General features: G+C 39.1%; 1 protein-coding gene across 3 annotated transcripts in view; it reads right to left on the bottom strand.

The window, feature by feature from the left end:
- ano1a (anoctamin 1, calcium activated chloride channel a) overlaps positions 1–16,928 on the bottom strand; it is a 73,453-nt gene extending 56,525 nt beyond the window's left edge. Inside the window, exons 1-3 of one of the 3 annotated variants that reach the window (XM_063881050.1) lie at positions 16,812–16,928; positions 16,524–16,597; positions 5,458–5,612 (exon numbers count right to left, since the gene is read on the bottom strand). In XM_063881050.1, the coding sequence (XP_063737120.1) occupies positions 5,458–5,612; positions 16,524–16,597; positions 16,812–16,867 (285 nt within the window). In that variant the 5' untranslated portion in view covers positions 16,868–16,928. Of the gene's footprint in view, positions 1–5,457; positions 5,613–13,660; positions 14,035–16,435; positions 16,598–16,811 lie in introns of those variants that run through there. The other 2 variants (XM_063881052.1, XM_063881051.1) reach the window with 2 other exon arrangements.
- Positions 16,929–18,870: the final 1,942 nt, after the last annotated feature.

Here is an 18,870-nt window from a genome sequence, read left to right as displayed (position 1 = left end):
CTGTGTATTCCACTGGCCTCAGTTTATACAGCTTTTGAAGTGGCTTTTTCTTCAGTAGTTCCAAAACTGAAAAGCACAAGATGTAAGTGAGAAAGCGACCCTTTGAAATAACTCATCCCACTAGAGGAAAAGCGAAAGCAGCTTTGATTTCGCTGCAAAGCAGAAGTACATTTCCAACCAAGTCCTCTGAGCATGATTACTAAAACATAATTAGTCTCGCTCCACCAGAGTGACCACATGTAATGATCACTTATTCAAATTAACTTTGAAGCCCTATTTCATATTCAGTGAAATTGGCCAGTGCTGCATTTCTGTTGGAATGAAAGTAAGGTCCTAATTATAAATATTTTCTCAGCATGTTATCCCAAGACTTGATTTAATTATCTTGTTGTTATTATGTCCTCCAGAAACAGGTGTGTGTGTGTGTGTGTGTGTGTGTGTGTGTGTGTGTGTGTGTGTGTGTGTGTGTGTGTGTGTGTGTGTGTGTGTGTGTGTGTGTGTGTGTGTGTGTGTGTGTGTGTGTGTGTGTGTGTGTGTGTGTGTGTGTTAAACTACCACTGGACCCACTAGCTTAATATTTTTTGTGCATATTTATGACTCAAGGAAATGAGTAAAACAATCTATCTAGTCAACCTTTATCATTGAATTGTTTCTGATGGCATGTTGCTGTTTTTTGTTCTTCTGTTGTGTAATTCCTTATACTACGGAGGCCGACAGGTGCAAATGTGCTACAACGGCCCAAAACATTTCCATGAGGAGAAATGTGTACTGACATTTCAGAAAAGATGCAAATATGAAAAGCCAAACAGGTTTTACTTAAAGCGCTGCATTAATTAAACACTGCAAATACAAACACGCTGAAAAAAGCTCAAAACACAACAGAAATGGGGACAATAATAAGTGACGCACACAGCTGGGACCGGAACACTTGCTGACGTTCAGGATTATAAAGTTGGCCAACTGTGTCTGTTTGCAGAGTTAATCTGTATTATAATTATCAGTATTTTGTCAGTCTATTTGAAATGGCTATAGGTTATCTACGTTAGCAAGCTAGCTTACACAGATCTGCTATAATATCAGAAGCAATCAAGTGATCACATTGTTAAAGTCAGACGATAAAACTGATAGTTTAGGTAAGTTTCACATGGCCCTGGGCCCAGCTGTGTCCCATGGTTTTGTTTTGAGGCTCTTGAGCATTTTTAGTACTTAGCGTTTCGCTTTAAGTTAACATTGTGAATGTTTCATGAAGTTGGTGAAGATGTTTCTTAAATTTGGCAAATTTGTGTTATTACATGTTGTTAGGGAATATTTTGTGTAAGCTTGTAAATCTTTAGCTCAGTTACGTCTCTTCCTCTCTGTGCTCCTCTGGCATAGGCTAACGACCTTGCAGGTGATGTTATCTTCATTACCGAGTGGCAGCCTGGGCTTTCGAATATGCCTTGTTGTTCCCACAGTGGGTACAAGCTCATGCTGACCTAAGATTTACTTTATTGCTTAGGGACAGCTAGTGCCAGTTTATCTGGCCCACTATGCTCCGGTAAACACCTTATTTGTGACCTAGATGACAGTTTAAGTTAAACATATTGTCCAAGCTTGTTTAGTCTGCTACTCTGAGAATGTTGATTAGCTAGTTAAAACCTCTTTCTATCCCTGAGATCTTCAGAATTGGTTTGGCAACCGCTGTGGCAACTCGTGTCTACAGTAAATGTCTTGTCAATTCTCCGGCCGTAACTCTGAATAAACCCAACAGTGTTTTGCCATCAAATTCCTGCTCTCCAGTGTGTCTCTGAGTTTCGTCTCCATTGCTTCAGAAGTTTCCACCACATATGTGACCCGCTCTATCAAAATCAGTCGGAAGTTGCAACGGCTCATTTCCAGATAGAAGTGGATTTGTGTAAAAAACTTGTTTTTCAGTGTTCAGGGGTTTTGTCTGATTTTGAATAAACAAGGCTTTTCTTTCAGAAAATGAAAGTTTTATTGACAAATTCACACGATAAATACATTTTTGGAACTTGTAAAGGGAAGATGACAACAACTTGTCAACTCGCACTCTGCTACTACTTGGCGCCGGTCCCCCTCCCTCCCGCTGAAATTATGAATGAAAGGTTATAGTAATCATAGATAACACGGCAGGGTGCATGACAGTTGATTTCATCTGATTTCAAATAAACAAAGTCTTGGCTTTCAGAATATTAATACTAGAACTGCCAGAATGGGTCATTTTGACCCCTCATGTATGCATAATGCTGTGCTATAATTTACCGCTATACCCCGTTGACAAGCAACGCCTATTGTTTTAGGTGTCCTTTGATAAGCAGGCAGTCATACCATTAGCTATAACTAGCTAGATCTGATTGATATGGACAAAAACGCCAAGTATCTACCTCTGCAATAAAATGAAGTACTTATGAATACATTTATTCTTTACTGTCTGTCGGGTCACTCATTACTGGATTAGTGAGCTGCATGACAAGGATAAGGACAGGCTGTAAATACCTTAAAATTGATTGCAAACTTTGAAGGCCTTTTTCTCAAAATCATGACTCGGTGAATGTCATTATATAATGTGATGTATTTTGGTTAATATTTGGAGTACAAAAACAATCTTGATATCATTAGAAAGCTGGGAATCTCCTCTTTCTAACAGTGTATATAACTTGAAATGAGTTTCGGGTCAATGTGACTGATTTTGATAGAACAAGTCACATATTTGCATCGTTTTTGAAGCTATAGAGCAAGTCGGCCTCCGTATTATCTTACCATCTAAAGCGTTTTGATACAATATTATACAAAGAAAGAAAAAGTAACCATCAGGATGAATGTGAATTTATGAATGATATAAAGGTCAGTCATTTCCTTACAGATGAGGATACTGCACAGAAAGTTTGGCTGCTCCTGTGCTGCGCGAAGCTTTGACATTCTCGAACAGAATCATTATAGACAGTCGCTTCAGTTTCGCATGAACAGAGAGGCGAAATTTGGGAAGTCTAGACAATTGTGGTTAGTCTTTATTTATCTGCAAACTTTGAGTGCATTTTTTTATTTTTGGATGAAACACATTTTCCTAGACAACTGATTAATTCAAAATTATAATTTTTTATCAAGACAATTAAGTTTTCATTATTATTAAGTCTAGACAACACATTTTCATAATTCCTCCCTTAAGGCCATGCATAACTGGAATGCTCAAACAGACCCGAGTAGAACATGAACAGGAGACTTTAATGAGACATTTTAGTAGTGAGTAAGGGACTGCAATATTGAATTGATCATTCAACCTGCAACACTTTTTTATGACAATAGCAATTGCTTCTAAAGCTGATATGGGGAACGTGCTAGCAAACAGATGTCTATAGAGACGCAAAGGTACATTATTATTCATGTGATATCTTGTCTCTGGATACCTGATGATTGTGTGTCCAATATTCACTCTCTGTGGAGTAACTCCTGGGGGAAATATCTGCCTCTTTAGCTGATAAATGCTCCACTATGTTCAGCAGATAAAGTGTGTTTGCTGTTGAGTAGGTAGTGAGCAGTCTTTACAGCTTTTTGCTTTTGAAAACAGCTGCAGCAGTGACACAGAACCAGCAGGTACATCGGCTGTGATATATCTTCACAATACAAATCTATAAATAACATGAAAGCGTGAAAGGTTGCAACACTTTCACTCTGAGCTACTATGAACATATGTTTCGTTTGGACCTTTGATCTCCGATAGAAAGGATTTGTCTAGTGTTGTTTGTCGTGACCATGAAAAAGCTGTCTGCTGGAGGAGAGCCGCTGAGCTGGAGGAATATCCTTCAGCTCAAGTGGCGCTTTCATAGCTGCTCTTTTTACTGCTGCTCAAGCTCAATATTCAAGAGCCCTGTTGCATTACAGTAATTTACCATGTAAAACAAATGACTTCCTGTTAGAGTTGGCTATAGTCTAAATTACCGCTGTTCTTTTGGCCTATTGATGGTTGTTTAATGGCTCTTTGAAATGTTTTTTTCACCACATAGTTTTGAATAGTCCCCACATTTCCCAAAAATAGGAATCTGACATGCAGAATTATATGTACCATATAATAGAGTATCACTTATATCCAGCACCATGGTAACAGTGCGGAGCCGATCAGAATCACATATCAGAGGTGAGCCTGTGTGTTGGCATGGCGTATGTGCACCCGACCTTTCATCAGTGCTTATTACAAAACACAGCTCGTCAAGAGTGAACAACTCTGACGCAGTGCAAGTGAAGGTTCCACTGGAGGTATCTTGTATGTTTCCTGCATTGCTGTGTGAAAACAAACGCAGATTGTGAATGCGAATGAATATTTTTTGCTCAAAGACACTAGATTAACTTTAAATGTGTCCTCACAGCCAATTATGGATCAAGATCATTAATTAGCAAGTCAATTGAGAGGAGCTTTATCACATTGCTTCTATGCACAGATCATAAGTTTTAAATACCTTGATTATACCTGCGGTTTACATGTAATAAACTATATCCACTCCATACTCCTAATTTAGTTTAATTCTCAACCCACAGCTCGAAACAATAGTAGCTCAGCAGCCTAACAATAAACAAGCTAGTTTAGCCTCAAAATGGTAATGTGGCTGCTAACAGCATGAACGAGCCTTCTGAAAGGCATCAAATAATCAATCAAATCACATTTAATTTGTAAAGCCTGGAAGTGTACAAGGAAAAACTCCCAAAAATAAAACCCCAAAATGAACAAGGGAAAATGTTATTAACCTCAATGAGACATGTCATAGGTGTCGCGTGGGTAAATGAAAAAGATAATACATTTACCACATAGATAGATGAAATGTTAGAAAAGATAACGTGTCTATAGAAAGTAAATGAAGGTATAAATGTTCTTTTTATGATTGTCCAATGAACTGACAATGGTTAACGAATTACCCAAAATAACTCATTACCAAGTACTACGGAAACTTCTACGGCCAAACGATTTTCCGATAGGATACTCAAGCCCTTTTGGTTTGCAGACTTACCGTTTAGCTTGCCAAGACACCTGCAAAATGAAACTATGGCTTTGGGGATTGCCGTTAACATTTCACGCAACGGAATGCTTCTTTCACGTGATACTTTGTCCCCCCCCTTTGTGTCTGATACCAAAACAAAAGTCATCCTTTAGCGCCTTGATTAGACAAACCAGGCTTCCAACTAACTCCTAGTTAACCCATCCGCCAAATATTAGACCGCCTTTATCTTGATATGTTCAAGCCTTATTATTTGAGCATTTTCCACAGTAGTCAGAGACAAGTCTTTGCTAAATATGTCAACAAACAAAGTGGTGAATATATTCCTTTGTGTTCTAATGAAATTTAATGTGCACCTTTTAGGCTCTTTTCCTAAAAATGCATTTTAATGATCATCCATACTGGCCCTAAGTAACTGCTCTACACACCATAACACAGTAGCACTGAAATAATAATGGATGAAGGGTCTTACTATGGACTCGTTGCTCCTGGCATTGGTGTTGACAAAGTCCACATCCAGGTTCTTCTCCTCACCAGGGACTGGCAGGTAGTTTTCGTTCCTCCTCATGCTGGCAGACACCTCCTGCTGTGGGCTGCCTGAGTGCTCACGAGCTAGGGCAGGAGATCCTGGGAGAGGAACAGAGAGATAGATATGGCAGGTGAGTTATTAGCCAAACAATATCACTTTCTTTGTAATGTTTTTAAAGATGTCGCAGTGAATAAATCACCATGGGTCCTCTGGCTTTTAGCTGCACCGCTTCCAAATGATGGAACTCCCTCACAACACACATCATACTGACATTATCCCCACATTCAAATCCCAACTAAAAACCCACCAATTCAAACAATCCTACTCACTGTAGTCCTCGCCATCATCCGTGTCCCCTGAATAACCTGTCCCCATCATGAGTGTCTACATTGATTGTCTCCTCCATGTTTGCCTGTTTGTGTTTTCATCATGTTTTGTTGCTTTGAACTTCTTAGAGTATTTATTGAATTGTATGGTGTCCTTGGGTGACATGAAAGGCACCTTGAATAAAAGTAAATGTATTATTATAAAAAATATTACCTGTTTTGAGGCCTTAGACATCCACAGATAAAGATACAATGGGTACCTGGGCACCAACAGGTTAAACCCCCAACCTTTCTACACAACATGAGCCCTACTGAAAAGAGGACACCATAAATTGAAAAAAAAAAAAACAGATGCATGATTATATTGTGTTAGTTGTTTTGTCAGTGACATTGTGCAGGACGAACAGAGACTGCAGCTGAACAATAGTATTTCCTTCAAATCAGTTATAGTAAGAGTCTATCTGACTCTCGGCCAAAGCTTCATGCCACACAATATTCACAATGAGACTGCAGATATTACTAAATGCAATAGAAAACCAGCAGAGACACTGAGATACAGCTTCTATTTTCTGAAAGCAGAACTGCTTTGTACTTGATATTTAAATGGGATAACTAATGCATTTTTTGCCACAGTACGTTGCTTTATTGAGAGCATCATAAAATTCTACAAATATATTTTAAAAGTGTGTTTCAAACAGGCTCTGGATCAACTTGCTCAGTAATGCCTCAATGAGCAAAACTGTTTTGATATGATTATGTTAAAGAAAGTTAAAATGAGAAAATCCCAAAACAATAATTGCTGCAGTGAGGATTTATATTAAAAACCAATTGTGATAGGATTTGTGTTATTTATAATTCGCTAAATTAGACATATGTTGAGCAGCTCATCAAAGGAAATGCTACAACCAGGAATTTATCATACAAAATGAAAAAAAAAACATGTTTAAGAACCAATCAGGATATTACTTTGAGATATGTTTTGTTTCCGTGGAAACAATTGGCTTCCTAAATTTAATCTTCAAGCACATTTCCCCCCCCTCTTGTCCCAGCTCACTGACAAACTTTATGAGATGGCAGTAAACGCATCACGGCACGCGGAGGAAAGCTAGAAATAAACAGATAAAGACGGATGAACCGGCCACTCTCCATTTACAGGAAACAGCTGTCGCCATGGATACTGATAGACGCGCGGCTGGTTCGACCATTATATTACAAGCTGCCTCTGTAATATCGAGCACGATCCAGCTGATTTGTATTGAATCATTAGCAGAGGCTGAGTATTACCTCTGAAAAGAATTATGGGGTGGTGTTAAGTATTCTCTGTCGAGAGCTCCAATGCCAGACATTTCAACAGCAACACCTTCCTCTGTGTGTAATGAGCTCTCAAGATGAAGGTTATCAGTCACAGACTGCTGTAGGCTCATACAGTCATATATATTTATACCTCTCTAACACCAGGCCAGTCTGTAATCACAACATTCCCATCAACCGTGATGGATCACTTTAATTAATAAAAAGTTCAGGAGGAACCATCAAGAAGAAAACAATTGAATGCGCCTCTCCTGGGTGATCGTAGTGAGGATCAGTATCACTGGATAACTGCTCTTTACACACTGCAAAACACAACCAGATGCTGATGTTTCCAATGTTTAGAGAGGTTAGTAACATTAGATATTCTCAGTTCAACAAGATGACGCTGGTAAAGATCTCTGGGTCCTAAACACGTTACTCAGTTATTTTCAGTGTAAGTCATTGTCTGTTTTGGGAAATCAAAACAAGGGGCCCTGATCCACAGCAGAGCCTATTTCTTCAGAGAAGATGACATCTAGAAGCCCTTCTTATCTGGAACGTAGTTTTCCTGGCGTACATTATTTTCCCATGTGCGACAGCTTTAGTTAGATTTAGGATCCATTGTTTAGTGTGGCGACTAAAGAATGTGAATGATAACTATTCCAAACTTCATATTGTAGCAGATATTTTCAGGAATGGTCGGGCAACCACTCTCTCCATTCGTGGCTGCACTTCTTGTCAATTTTCCGGCCGTAACTTCATAATAAACCTTAAAGGTTTGCCAACAAAGTTCTAGCTCTCCCGTGTCTCTCTGAGTTTCATCTCCATGGCTCCAGAAGTTTCTATCACATGGAAGTGTGACAGGAAATGTAAACTTGTCAAAGCGACGCAATTTGTGATCCGCTAAAGGCTCGCACAACTGTTCCCTCACTAATGTCCACTACCTGGACAATTAACCCAATGAACCCAACTACAGCTGACCACCCGGTATGAGAAGATGAACTTTTAATTTTAACAGAAACATCGCTCCTTGATAAAACTGCCAACTCAATTACCAATTCCATAATTCAGTACAAACCCTCAGGGGCCCCTTAACATCTGTCAAGACCTGAAGAGGGGGGTTTCATACGTCAGCAGTGAATGACATTTTGGTCTTCAGCAACTGTCGCTTGTTCGTAGAACATATGACTGTAAAATGCTGTACCATCAATCCACCACCCTTATCATTGTGTCTGGCGGATGCAAACATCTGCACCTCAAACACGACTGAGCACAGACACTATTATGGTGCATTGCCATTAATAATAACACACTACCAAATAAGTACATTATGATAAATCAACCTCTCGGTTTATTTGTAGGTGTTTTTGCGGTGAACATATACCATATAGACAAAAGTTTTGAGACACCTACACATTACACCAATCTGTGTGGGACAGTCAAGTGCTTCCATGCTGGAACAGAACAGGGCCTTCCCCAAACTGTTTCCACCAAGTTGGAAGCATAGAATAGTCCAGAATGACTTGGAGCTAAGGGGCCGAGGCCAACCCCAGAAAAACATCCCATACCTTTATCCCTCCTTCAACAAACTTTACAGTTGGGACAATGCAGTTAGGCAGGTAACGTTCTCATGGCATTCCCAAACCCAGACTGGTCCATCAGACTGCCAGATAGAGAAGCGTGATTGGTCACTCCACAGAACACGTTTCCACTGCTCCACACTGCTCCACACTGCTCCACACTGCTCCACACTGCTTTACACCCCTCCATCCCACGCTTGGCTGTGACTTGTTACAACGGTGGCCACGTTGACCACGTTCGAATCCAGTGAGCTCTTTAGAACGACCCATTCTTTCACAACTGTTTGTAAAGGCAGACTGCATTGTTAGTTGCTGAATTTTATGGCAATGGGACTGAATGAAACACCTGAATTCAATGATTAAGAGGAGTGTCTCATTTCAATGTAGTGTAATGTCCAAACTCTAAAGCTCTGTTTTGGTTTTCCAACAACTCCGGAAATATCTTGTTTGAATGCTAAATGCTGCACTATGTTCACTAACTAGATGCTAACTTTGCATAACTGAAGTTTTGTGTCAGGCAGATAGTGAACTGCAAAGTGGGTTTATCACAGTTTACTTCCTGAACAGCTGCTGCTGGAAACAACACTGAAGAGAGCTGTGAGACTGAAGCAAAACAATAAATATGGAGGCGGAGAAACCAAAACCAACTTCGGTCCACTTGGTCTTTAACATTCCAGATGTTAACTTATACATTGAGAATTAAGATTTCATTTCAGTTAATGGTTTGAATAAAACTGCAGCCTTTGATAACTTACAGCAAATAATCCATTAGAGAGATTTCCTTGTAATGAAATAAACTACAACCACCGTCTGTCTGATGGTAGAAAGTCTTTCTAATGCAACACGGTGCCGTCTTAATGTAAAGCATAAGCAGTTTAGGTAATGGGCTCTAACAAACAAAAACATCATTGTGGTTCTATAAAGCAGCGATACACAACGTCATGTCAGTGTGGAAGTGTTTGAGTGTCCGTTGAAGACCGTCTGAATCTCAGTCTCAAGAAAACCTGGAAAAGGTTGCTGGTAAAGTGTTTTGCAGCCAATGGACTACAAACCACGCCACCAGTGCTGAGTTGTTCTGAAGCGGCACTAGACAGTTCACATGTTGGTGGCTATAAAGAGGTATCTTTTAAAGCATATTTAAAGAAACTTAGACTTATTAAGTCTACACTTGATATCCCTTTACTACAGCAGCGTGTTGTTCGGCTGTGCATGTGTTATTATCACTATCATTGAGCAATGGTTGGTTAATATTACAGGCTGTTTTCATACGTTGTTTGTATTTATACCTACGAAAGAACAGCACAATCATTTGTATACAACCCACATAATCAATTAGTATGCAGGTTATGTTATCATGGGCCAGCACTTAAGCAATCCAAATTCCATAATTATATTAACCCAAACCTCAATCTTTTCCAAAACCTATTACCATTACGCTTGTTTTTCTAAACAGGATTGGCAGTGCAGGGTTTTGCCAAAAAATCACTCCTGTTCCTAGACATTCTCAGGAAAATGCACGGATAATGTCAAAATACCTTTCTGAAGACACCATACAAACGGCTCTATGAGATGAGATTCAATGAAGAGACAAGAAGGTAGAAAAGATTGAAGGATGAGCTAATAAATAATTTTTCTTTCTCTTGAACCTAAAAGGGAAACCAGCATGACAATCTGTTGACAGAGTAAATGCCAAGTTAATATGCCCAATTTCCTCTGAACTCCAGTCGTTGTCACTGCCAACATTGGATGGTAAGAGTCATTATTCTTGTTAAATGATTTCACTGGATTACTATCACCCAAATAAGAGTAAGTATTGTTGCTATTGCTATAGATATTTTAACATACCTTCCACAATGATATTGTTTACATGCTTAGTGGAAGTGATGTACAGCCAAGAGTTTAATTCAGAACCAGTAGCTTGTAGCTCTGACTGAATATACAGTATTTTGGCCTTTAATGTTTTCAGTAGGAACTAGTGGGAAAAGATGTTCCCATAAACCCTTAAATCAGTCTTTCTGTCTTCCTGACAAGCAGATTTAGTTGTGGTGTACATAATGACTGCTCTAGCTCTAGTAGTTGAAGTGGATGGTTGGCTATACAATGTAAAGTCATGTCCATAGGTTAGAGGACTTGTTGCGTCAAACTTTGCAATGAAGGGGAAGTTGGAAAGTGTACATGAAATGATTGCAACTATAGCCCAACAATGACACTTAAATGGGTCCTTGACCTGAAAGCTGTTATGTAAAACTGGCACAGACAGGACGGGGCCTCCGGCGAAGCTTGCTGTAAACGTGAGAGAATAGAACAGGCTTGTTTTGTTTGGGCAGATTTAAATTCCTGAAATGAACTTGATGTAACATGTCCCACTAGGCAAGTTTGACTTTGGCAGAATCGGCCTATTGACACTGAATATTTCACTCATAATTCATGCAAGAATACTTCCCCAAAAGTGTGTTCTTTATCTGGTTATACAGAGTTCTATACTGTCTTTATATATATTTTTAACTGCATGAAGAAAGTCCTCGATTCTGTCATTTAATTGTGCTATCAGGTTGTAGCTTGCCACAGAAAATCCTTTAATTGCCACAATAAAGATTGCACAAGTGTCTGCAACCGCATTATGTGTTTATTTAAAATAACATCAATCAGATTTAGAATGGGCTTTATTAGTTTCAGGTAATCCATGGCAACACAACCCTGCCCAAGTCTCAATATAATCTGCCAAATGTCTTGGCACACAGCCTAGACAGGCGGCACCCAGTGTGGGTTTGCTTTCACATGAGATGTTTTTTCACTGTAAATCTACATTTATGACTATGATAAGCCCATGATTCTGAAATCTGCATCTGGGTAGGCACAGACAAGGTTGTCATGTTACCATTTGTGTCCTCTTAGATAGCAAAAAGCAGTGTGTAAGCATGGTCAACAGGTTAGGAAAAACCTTTTTCCTCAGTAAAGTCAACTGCTAAATGTACAAAAATAATTAGAGTCAAGCTCAACACAGATATCAAGCAACAAAAAAAAAGATATCCAAGCAAATCACTGGAATAGTCATTTGCCTGTTGCCTTGAGAACTGGTACTAGGAACAGCCAATACTTCAAAAAAACCTGCTGAAAAACTCAACTCAACAGCAGAAGTCACACAGTGGTACACCTGACTTGACCTTTGCTACACAGGAGATGTTTACATGGAATATAAAAGCAATCTAACAGGATCTCGTGGCATTTTGACAGTGTTTACCCTCACAGCGATGTGAACTGGCATCTGTCAACCCCAATGTGTACCTATCAACTACAAATACTTATGCGTTACATAATGTGTGTTTCATATGAAAAGGGAGGGTGCCACATAATCAAACTATTCAACAATTCAGCACATGTTGCTTATGGAAGAAAGCCACATCTGAGGCATGTGTGGAGAACTGAACAGGTGTGTGAAAACAATGGAGCTCACATGAGGCGCACGGCTGGGAAATATGGACACACGTTGAGGATTAGCTAAAGAGCATCCCTATGCAGAACTATTTATGTTCATGAAAGTGATTCCACTTGTTCAGTTGAGCTTCACTAATCAATATATAAATATTGGTCACATTATCTGCAAAATTACATTTTACACCTTGTGTTTTATTTTGATCTTGAGGGAATATAGTCAATACTTACATTTCCATTTTGCTCATGATACAATATCATATGCATCAGACTTTCATCACTGCTTAATCACAGACTAGTTTTAAATGCAGTTACTATCTAAAGTGGACTCAGTAAGCTGCATTAATTTGTTTTTTTTTCTAATGATTTATGAGTACATCCAAATAAGAAAGTCACCATTCATGAAATTACATTGTGCCGTGTTAGATGCTTGTATCCAAAGCGACTCACATACACACTCAATTCTGAGGACAATCCCCACAGGAACAATTTGGGGTGAAGTGTCTTGCCCAAGGACACAATGACATGCTGACCATTGCTGGTCCAAAAAGCAACCCATTAACCCTCTGAGCCACAGCCTCCCTATTCAAAATAAAATATTGTATTTGGAAGCCATTTGGGTCCTGACAGGTTAAAACTTTGAACGGTACGCTCATTACTTTTGCTCAGTCAGTCATATTCTTTGGGATGTACCTTTACAGCAGAATGTCCTTCCAAGATTCATATCAACAATTGACCTAAACAACTGAAATCAAACTTCTTGGGTTGAATAGAAGAGCGTTTGTTGGACTACCATCCATACTGTAGGCGTTTTAACCTGGACTGTATTATCATGTAATTATTTTTATTACAAAAACGCATTTCTTTTTTTTGTGGAGCTCCTTACAGTCAAGAAGTAAAGCCATCTTATGATTATCATTTATAAAGCTTCCAAGCTACTTCACATGTTCTCTCATTAAAATCTAGTAAGGTCACTGCTTGTCCTTAAGAAATTACTCATATAGGCTATATTACTCCTAAAGTTGGCAGGACTGTTTTCAGGGACTGTGCATCTTTTAAACATAACAAACGTCTAGCTGAAATTGAATCTGAAATTTCACTGGGAGACTTTATTATCAGACGTGTTTATGATTCTCATAAATTCCAAGTTAGATTTGTATTGTTTGTCTTTTTGCAGTAGAGTTAAACGTCTCCTGCCCTCGCTATTTCTTGAAAAACAGACCATGAACTCAATGAGACTGGTTCAAAAAGATTAAATAAAAAGTAAGACTCACCTGAATTTTAATGTTAAAAAAAGATCGTATTTAATTGGATCAAGTTACTCTGATGTTGCTCTCATACAAACATATTTATAAAACCCAGTGCACCCATGTGCGTAATATCCTGAACTAACCAGAGGGAATTTAGGGACATGCTTGAAAATTGGAAAATAGAGTACAAGCAGCTTTTCCCTACTGGTATGCGCAAAAAATCACCATCATATTCCTGCCTTTCTTGCCAAATGTATAAAGGTCTTACCCTGCTCCTCTGCACTATCCTCCCCATCATCTTGTCGCTCCATCGGCTCTAAAAAGGCGCTCTGAGTCCGGATGAACGCGCTCTACAGCATCTATCCCTGCGTCCGTATGCTGCGGGGCTTCCTGCGCTGTTGCATGGAAACGCTGCCCGAGTACTACTAATTCATTCTTCAGGAAAACTGAAAGACTGTTACAATATTACCCATTGGATCTGTACAAACATAAGTAACTCCTCCTAATGAAACGACTGGTATAATCTATTTCTTTAGTGTTTATCTCGAAAAAAGCAGATTACAGGAGCTCTGAATAATTCCTGCATACATATCATTATCTGTCTCAGTGAGACTTCTATGCTAAAACATCTTGTCCTCGTGTGAGGACACTCTGTCTAAATGGGATTATCCACTCACACACAGCAGGGATAACGCGCAGGGAAACTGAGCGAAAATCGTGCCAAAACAGTCTAGAATTGTGGTGCGTTCGCGTCCCATAGAAAAACAGGGAAAAGGGGCTTCCCTCAGAGATCTCAGTTTTCAGGGGATAAACTGTTTAACTGGTTATTTCTACAACAATTATGGAGGGATGCTACCTCTATAACTATGAAAATTGCAATATCCCTAGGTCATGTTAACCATTTGCATAAAATGTCATGGATAAGGGACTATTTATTTTTCTATGATAATAATTTATAGGTTTAGTTAGACTAACACAAACATTGTTTCAATTGTTCTGATTGATTTGATAAATGAGAGTGCTGTCACTATAATGAACACCATGGTTGGTGTAGAGAAAACAGAGTTTAGGGGGGAAAAAACTGCCTCCCCTGACGCCTGAGCCTGATTCTTTGAAAACCCTATAAGATTGTTTAATAACATTTCCTTTCATTTTGGGGTATTTTTGATGGACCTGGATTGAAAAATCTAATCATAACATGGGGATGTGCTTGAAAATGCTTTAATTGTGCATAAGGTGGACAATTTCTTCTTTAATTCAGACATTAGTTTAGGCTCCTCAAAATGCTGTACTTCTAGAAGAGATTAGATAAGAACTAATTACATCTTATTTCAATTCCACTTATGGACCTTGACATCAAAGGAAATAATAATGTAGCTATTTTAGCAAAAACATTTTATGCAACAATGTGTTTATTAAAAATAGCTTACTGCATATCTTAACACATACTGAAATACTTTAAAATCCCCAAAGTCTTATCTTTGTATCTCAATTCCTGACTGGCTCACTAATGTTTTTATCATTGTTATTCATTTTGCACTTTTTTGTTGCATAATTGTTGTTGCTTGCCATGTAGCTTTGAAATGTTCTTTTTGTGCGCAAAAATACATTTCTTCAGGAAACAACAGTCATGTTACCATCAACAGGAAGGGTGATTAAATGACCTGTAGATTCATCAAATAGTACTGGAAATTAATATTTCTGACAATCATGAACTTCAATATGATAATACCACACGAGGAACCAATTGTTTTTTGGTAACTAATACCATTCCTCATAATTTGCATGATGGATAACGGACATTGTTTTTTGTGAAAACAAACTCATCAGTGATGCATGTTAAGAAAATGATGAGGAACTACTCTTCCAGCTACTTTGAATATAACGTGTGTATGCTTTATTTAATTTCCTACGGGTTTGAAAGCAGCTTTGGTCTCGAGCATCACTGCGCCAGCTGGTGCCGCCCACACGCGCTTGGGTCCTCCAGTAGGCGCGAGGTGGTCAGAGCGCACGAGCGATCGCTGTAGCGGTCCCTCGTACACCAAATCACAGCACGAGAATAAAACACACAGATAGCTCTCAAAATATGTCTTCAACCAATTCAAGCAACAGCCTAGCATCACAATATGAGGCAAGTCTCTGAATACAGCTGATTTACTGAACAGTAGGCAGTTGTTCAGTCCGTAGGGAACCGGGTGGTCTCAGGTTCGAGTCCCCGTAAAGACAAAAAGAAAGTGTCAAGTATTAGCTGGAAAAATTCCAGTTTAACTAGGAGGACAAATTCCGAGGTGTCCTTAAGCAAGGTGCTGAACCCTCAACTACACCCCATTCACTCTGATACCTTTCTATTAATGCTTGTGCATATGTTTATTTCGGGATTGTGTAAATTATGTACATGTGTGTTTGTATTTCAAGTGTAGTGTACTTCAATGGAGAACAAAGGCACAAAATGTCCTAAATATCTAACTACATGTCCCAAAAACAACAGACACTAAATCCATGTTAAATGATTCCTGTTCCTTTATCTGCATACTGTTCACTGCCTGCCTGCTGTCACTTGGGAGAACGCGCTCCTTGCTGTTAGATTTGTAGCTACAGGAAAAGAAAAGCGCATCCATACACACCAACAGCTGAGTTTATGATAAATAATGCGCATTTAAATCATGCTGTGGAAAATAGTGGCCACATCATATCTACAGCATTTCCCACGCATTCATCGGAGATTGAGCGATGAGTAGACCCGGCTTGGCACAGTCACACACACGGGGAAGCCTCCTCGTGCACACTGCGCCTCAGGACACAGCGGCTCAAAGAGGATTTTACGCAAGTACGTAAAGGGAAATCCCAAATGAAGTCCTCCTCGTTACTAAACTAAAGGCGAGACGGCACATCAATTAATCTGCTGTCACTATTAAGGCGCAGCACATACAATGAAAGTTGCACATCATAGTGTAGTAGGTACATTCAGAGCAAATTAATCAAAGCGCAGGTGTCGGATACATTTTGAGGAGAACATTGAGAAGAACATGAAATGGATATTTACCTTTTCTCCAGAATTAAAGAACAGCCGTTTCGATGGAAAGCAGAAAGAAATAGGTGCAGGTAATAGCCAGGTAACACTTCCCACTCACCTGAGTGCAGACAGGGTGGAGGAGGAAGTGTTTCTGGCCTCCACAGGTGAAGACTCTCCTCCCACGGTGAGGCTCTGAGAGAACGTGAAGTCATTGGAGGGTTATGCAACGTGACGATGTATGTAAAACACCAGAGTGCTGATTGGTCAGGAGTCAAAAGACAACAAATTGGACATTGAACATACAAAACACATCCTGTACTATCTGGGTTTTATTTCAGGGAGCTAATGATACCTGCAGGTATATTTCTTATGTTAATGCACCCATTGGACATGAATTTTGAAAGACCTTAAGTCTCCACAGGTGAGGCAGACATTCCCATGCAGGCATGTGTGGACTTGCATTAGACGGCCAGGAGCTTTCACACGCCCCCACCTCTGAATTCAGTCTGAGGGAAGAGGAATGGTGGTCGAAAGTCACAGCAAAGCAAGCCCTTTTAAAAAAAGACAGAGATGTTAGAGGGTGCTGCATGTGTTGTGTGTTAGCATGAGGCAGAGCAGAATTTGTCTGAGCAAAGCAGTCAAACAACTATAGGCCTCCTGCTGTTGGCTTTCCTACGAAATGTTCCTACACATTCATATTTACATATTCAAAGTGTGGCTTTGCTCCGAGAGCCAAATAAGGGACTTTTATGTTTCCTTATACCCGGATTACATTTCACAGGATTACGTAATCACAATACAAAGAAAAGATGACACCAGCAGTATCAATAAACTGATCAGGAAAGCTGGCTCTGTCATCTGCATCAAACTGGACCCTTTTGAAGCTGTGGTGGAGAGGAAGACTGAACAAACTGTTGCCTATCATGGATAACCCCACCCACCCTCTCTACCTGCAGCTGGAAGGACAGCGGAGCTCCTTCTCCAACAGACTGCTCCAGCACCGCTGTCACAAGGACAGATACAGGAGAACATTCCTGCCCACTGCAATAACTCCCTATAACAATTCACCTTTGGCTGTCAGATAACTCTCTCATCCACAGCTTCTATTGCACTACTGGACTTGGACGCTGTTCATTTCTCATTCAGATCCTATTTAATATTCCATTCCTCAACACCTAATGTATACAATATCCTACTTTATAGTACTGCTTAGATCCGTGTTTGTTTTTTATTTCATTTTGTGTTAATTTTGGATGTATATTTTATACATTTGTTTTTATTGCTATTTCATTTTTTATTGAGCTGCTACTATGTAAAATGTTCCCAAATTGGGATCAATAAAGTACCTATCTATCATTTATCATCTATCTACCTATTCCTTTACAGTAAGACCATAAGAGATTGCTGTTGCTGCAGGAATACAGTTTAAGTAAAACCTAAAAGATCATCTAGTGTGTGTAGTAAAGGATCAGATGTTCTCTCTCCTCTCAGCTGTTCTGTTCTGTAGGCTAATACGTTAAGTGTGAATCTATACGCCTACTGCCTGAATCTGCTTCATAGTTTCTCTTTCTTTGGTTCTTTTTTTAAATCAATAGGTGAACCTACAGTTACATACATAACATCTCTGAGCAGAGGACACATTTTTGATCCTAATTATCTTGGTTTCTTCTTTTCGAAGGGTACATTGTTCTGTTGTCTTATATAATACACTAAATAAAACATATTTTTGATGTTTAACTTGTCTTGTTTATCGGCATTGCCCTTGAAATTGATGTAAGACAGAAATAATGGAAAGTAATGAGGTTGCATTACTATTATATTTTGATACTCAGATTGGGTCACTGATAACATTTTTACAGGTAACTAGTAACTGTAATGGAATAAATGTTTAAGGCAATCCCAACAGTTCTTATACTGAATTGAATGTGGGAATTAAAGTGACTCTGCTGCTCTGGAAACAGAGATCTGAATCCCTCAGGCACCTCAGACGGATTACAACTCGGATTGCTTATTGGGGAGATTTATATTTTAAGTATTATTTTTTGAGTACTTTTGTAAGTATTACTGGTATGTGTAGCAGAGGAAAAAGTAATATTTTTAATTTAAATGAATCCAATAATTTCTGGTATAGGATATCTATTCCCAAACATTAACAAACAATACAACAAATGATGCTCAGGTATACTTATAGTTACAATCCTGAATCAGCTTTATAATGGAACATCATATCCTTTGTTGAGAAGAATACATCTGATCTATTTTCAAAAGAGATAGCTGAGGCTAGTCATCACCCTGAGCTTGTTGCACGTTTTATAACATGAAGCTTGAAGACGTTTTTGCTTTGCGAAGAAACATCAATTTTAGGAATTTCCTCTTAAATCAAACTTATTAATATCTTCAAAGTAGCTGGTGCGCTCGGCTGTGATGTCATATATTTTGAGCTCATAGACCTCACTCAAGTCGAC

This window comes from Eleginops maclovinus, chromosome 4, assembly GCF_036324505.1.
Source record: "Eleginops maclovinus isolate JMC-PN-2008 ecotype Puerto Natales chromosome 4, JC_Emac_rtc_rv5, whole genome shotgun sequence".
Lineage (NCBI taxonomy): Eukaryota > Metazoa > Chordata > Actinopteri > Perciformes > Eleginopidae > Eleginops > Eleginops maclovinus.
The sequence above is the reverse complement of the archived record's forward strand: the minus strand, read 5'-3'. Positions and strand labels throughout refer to the sequence as shown.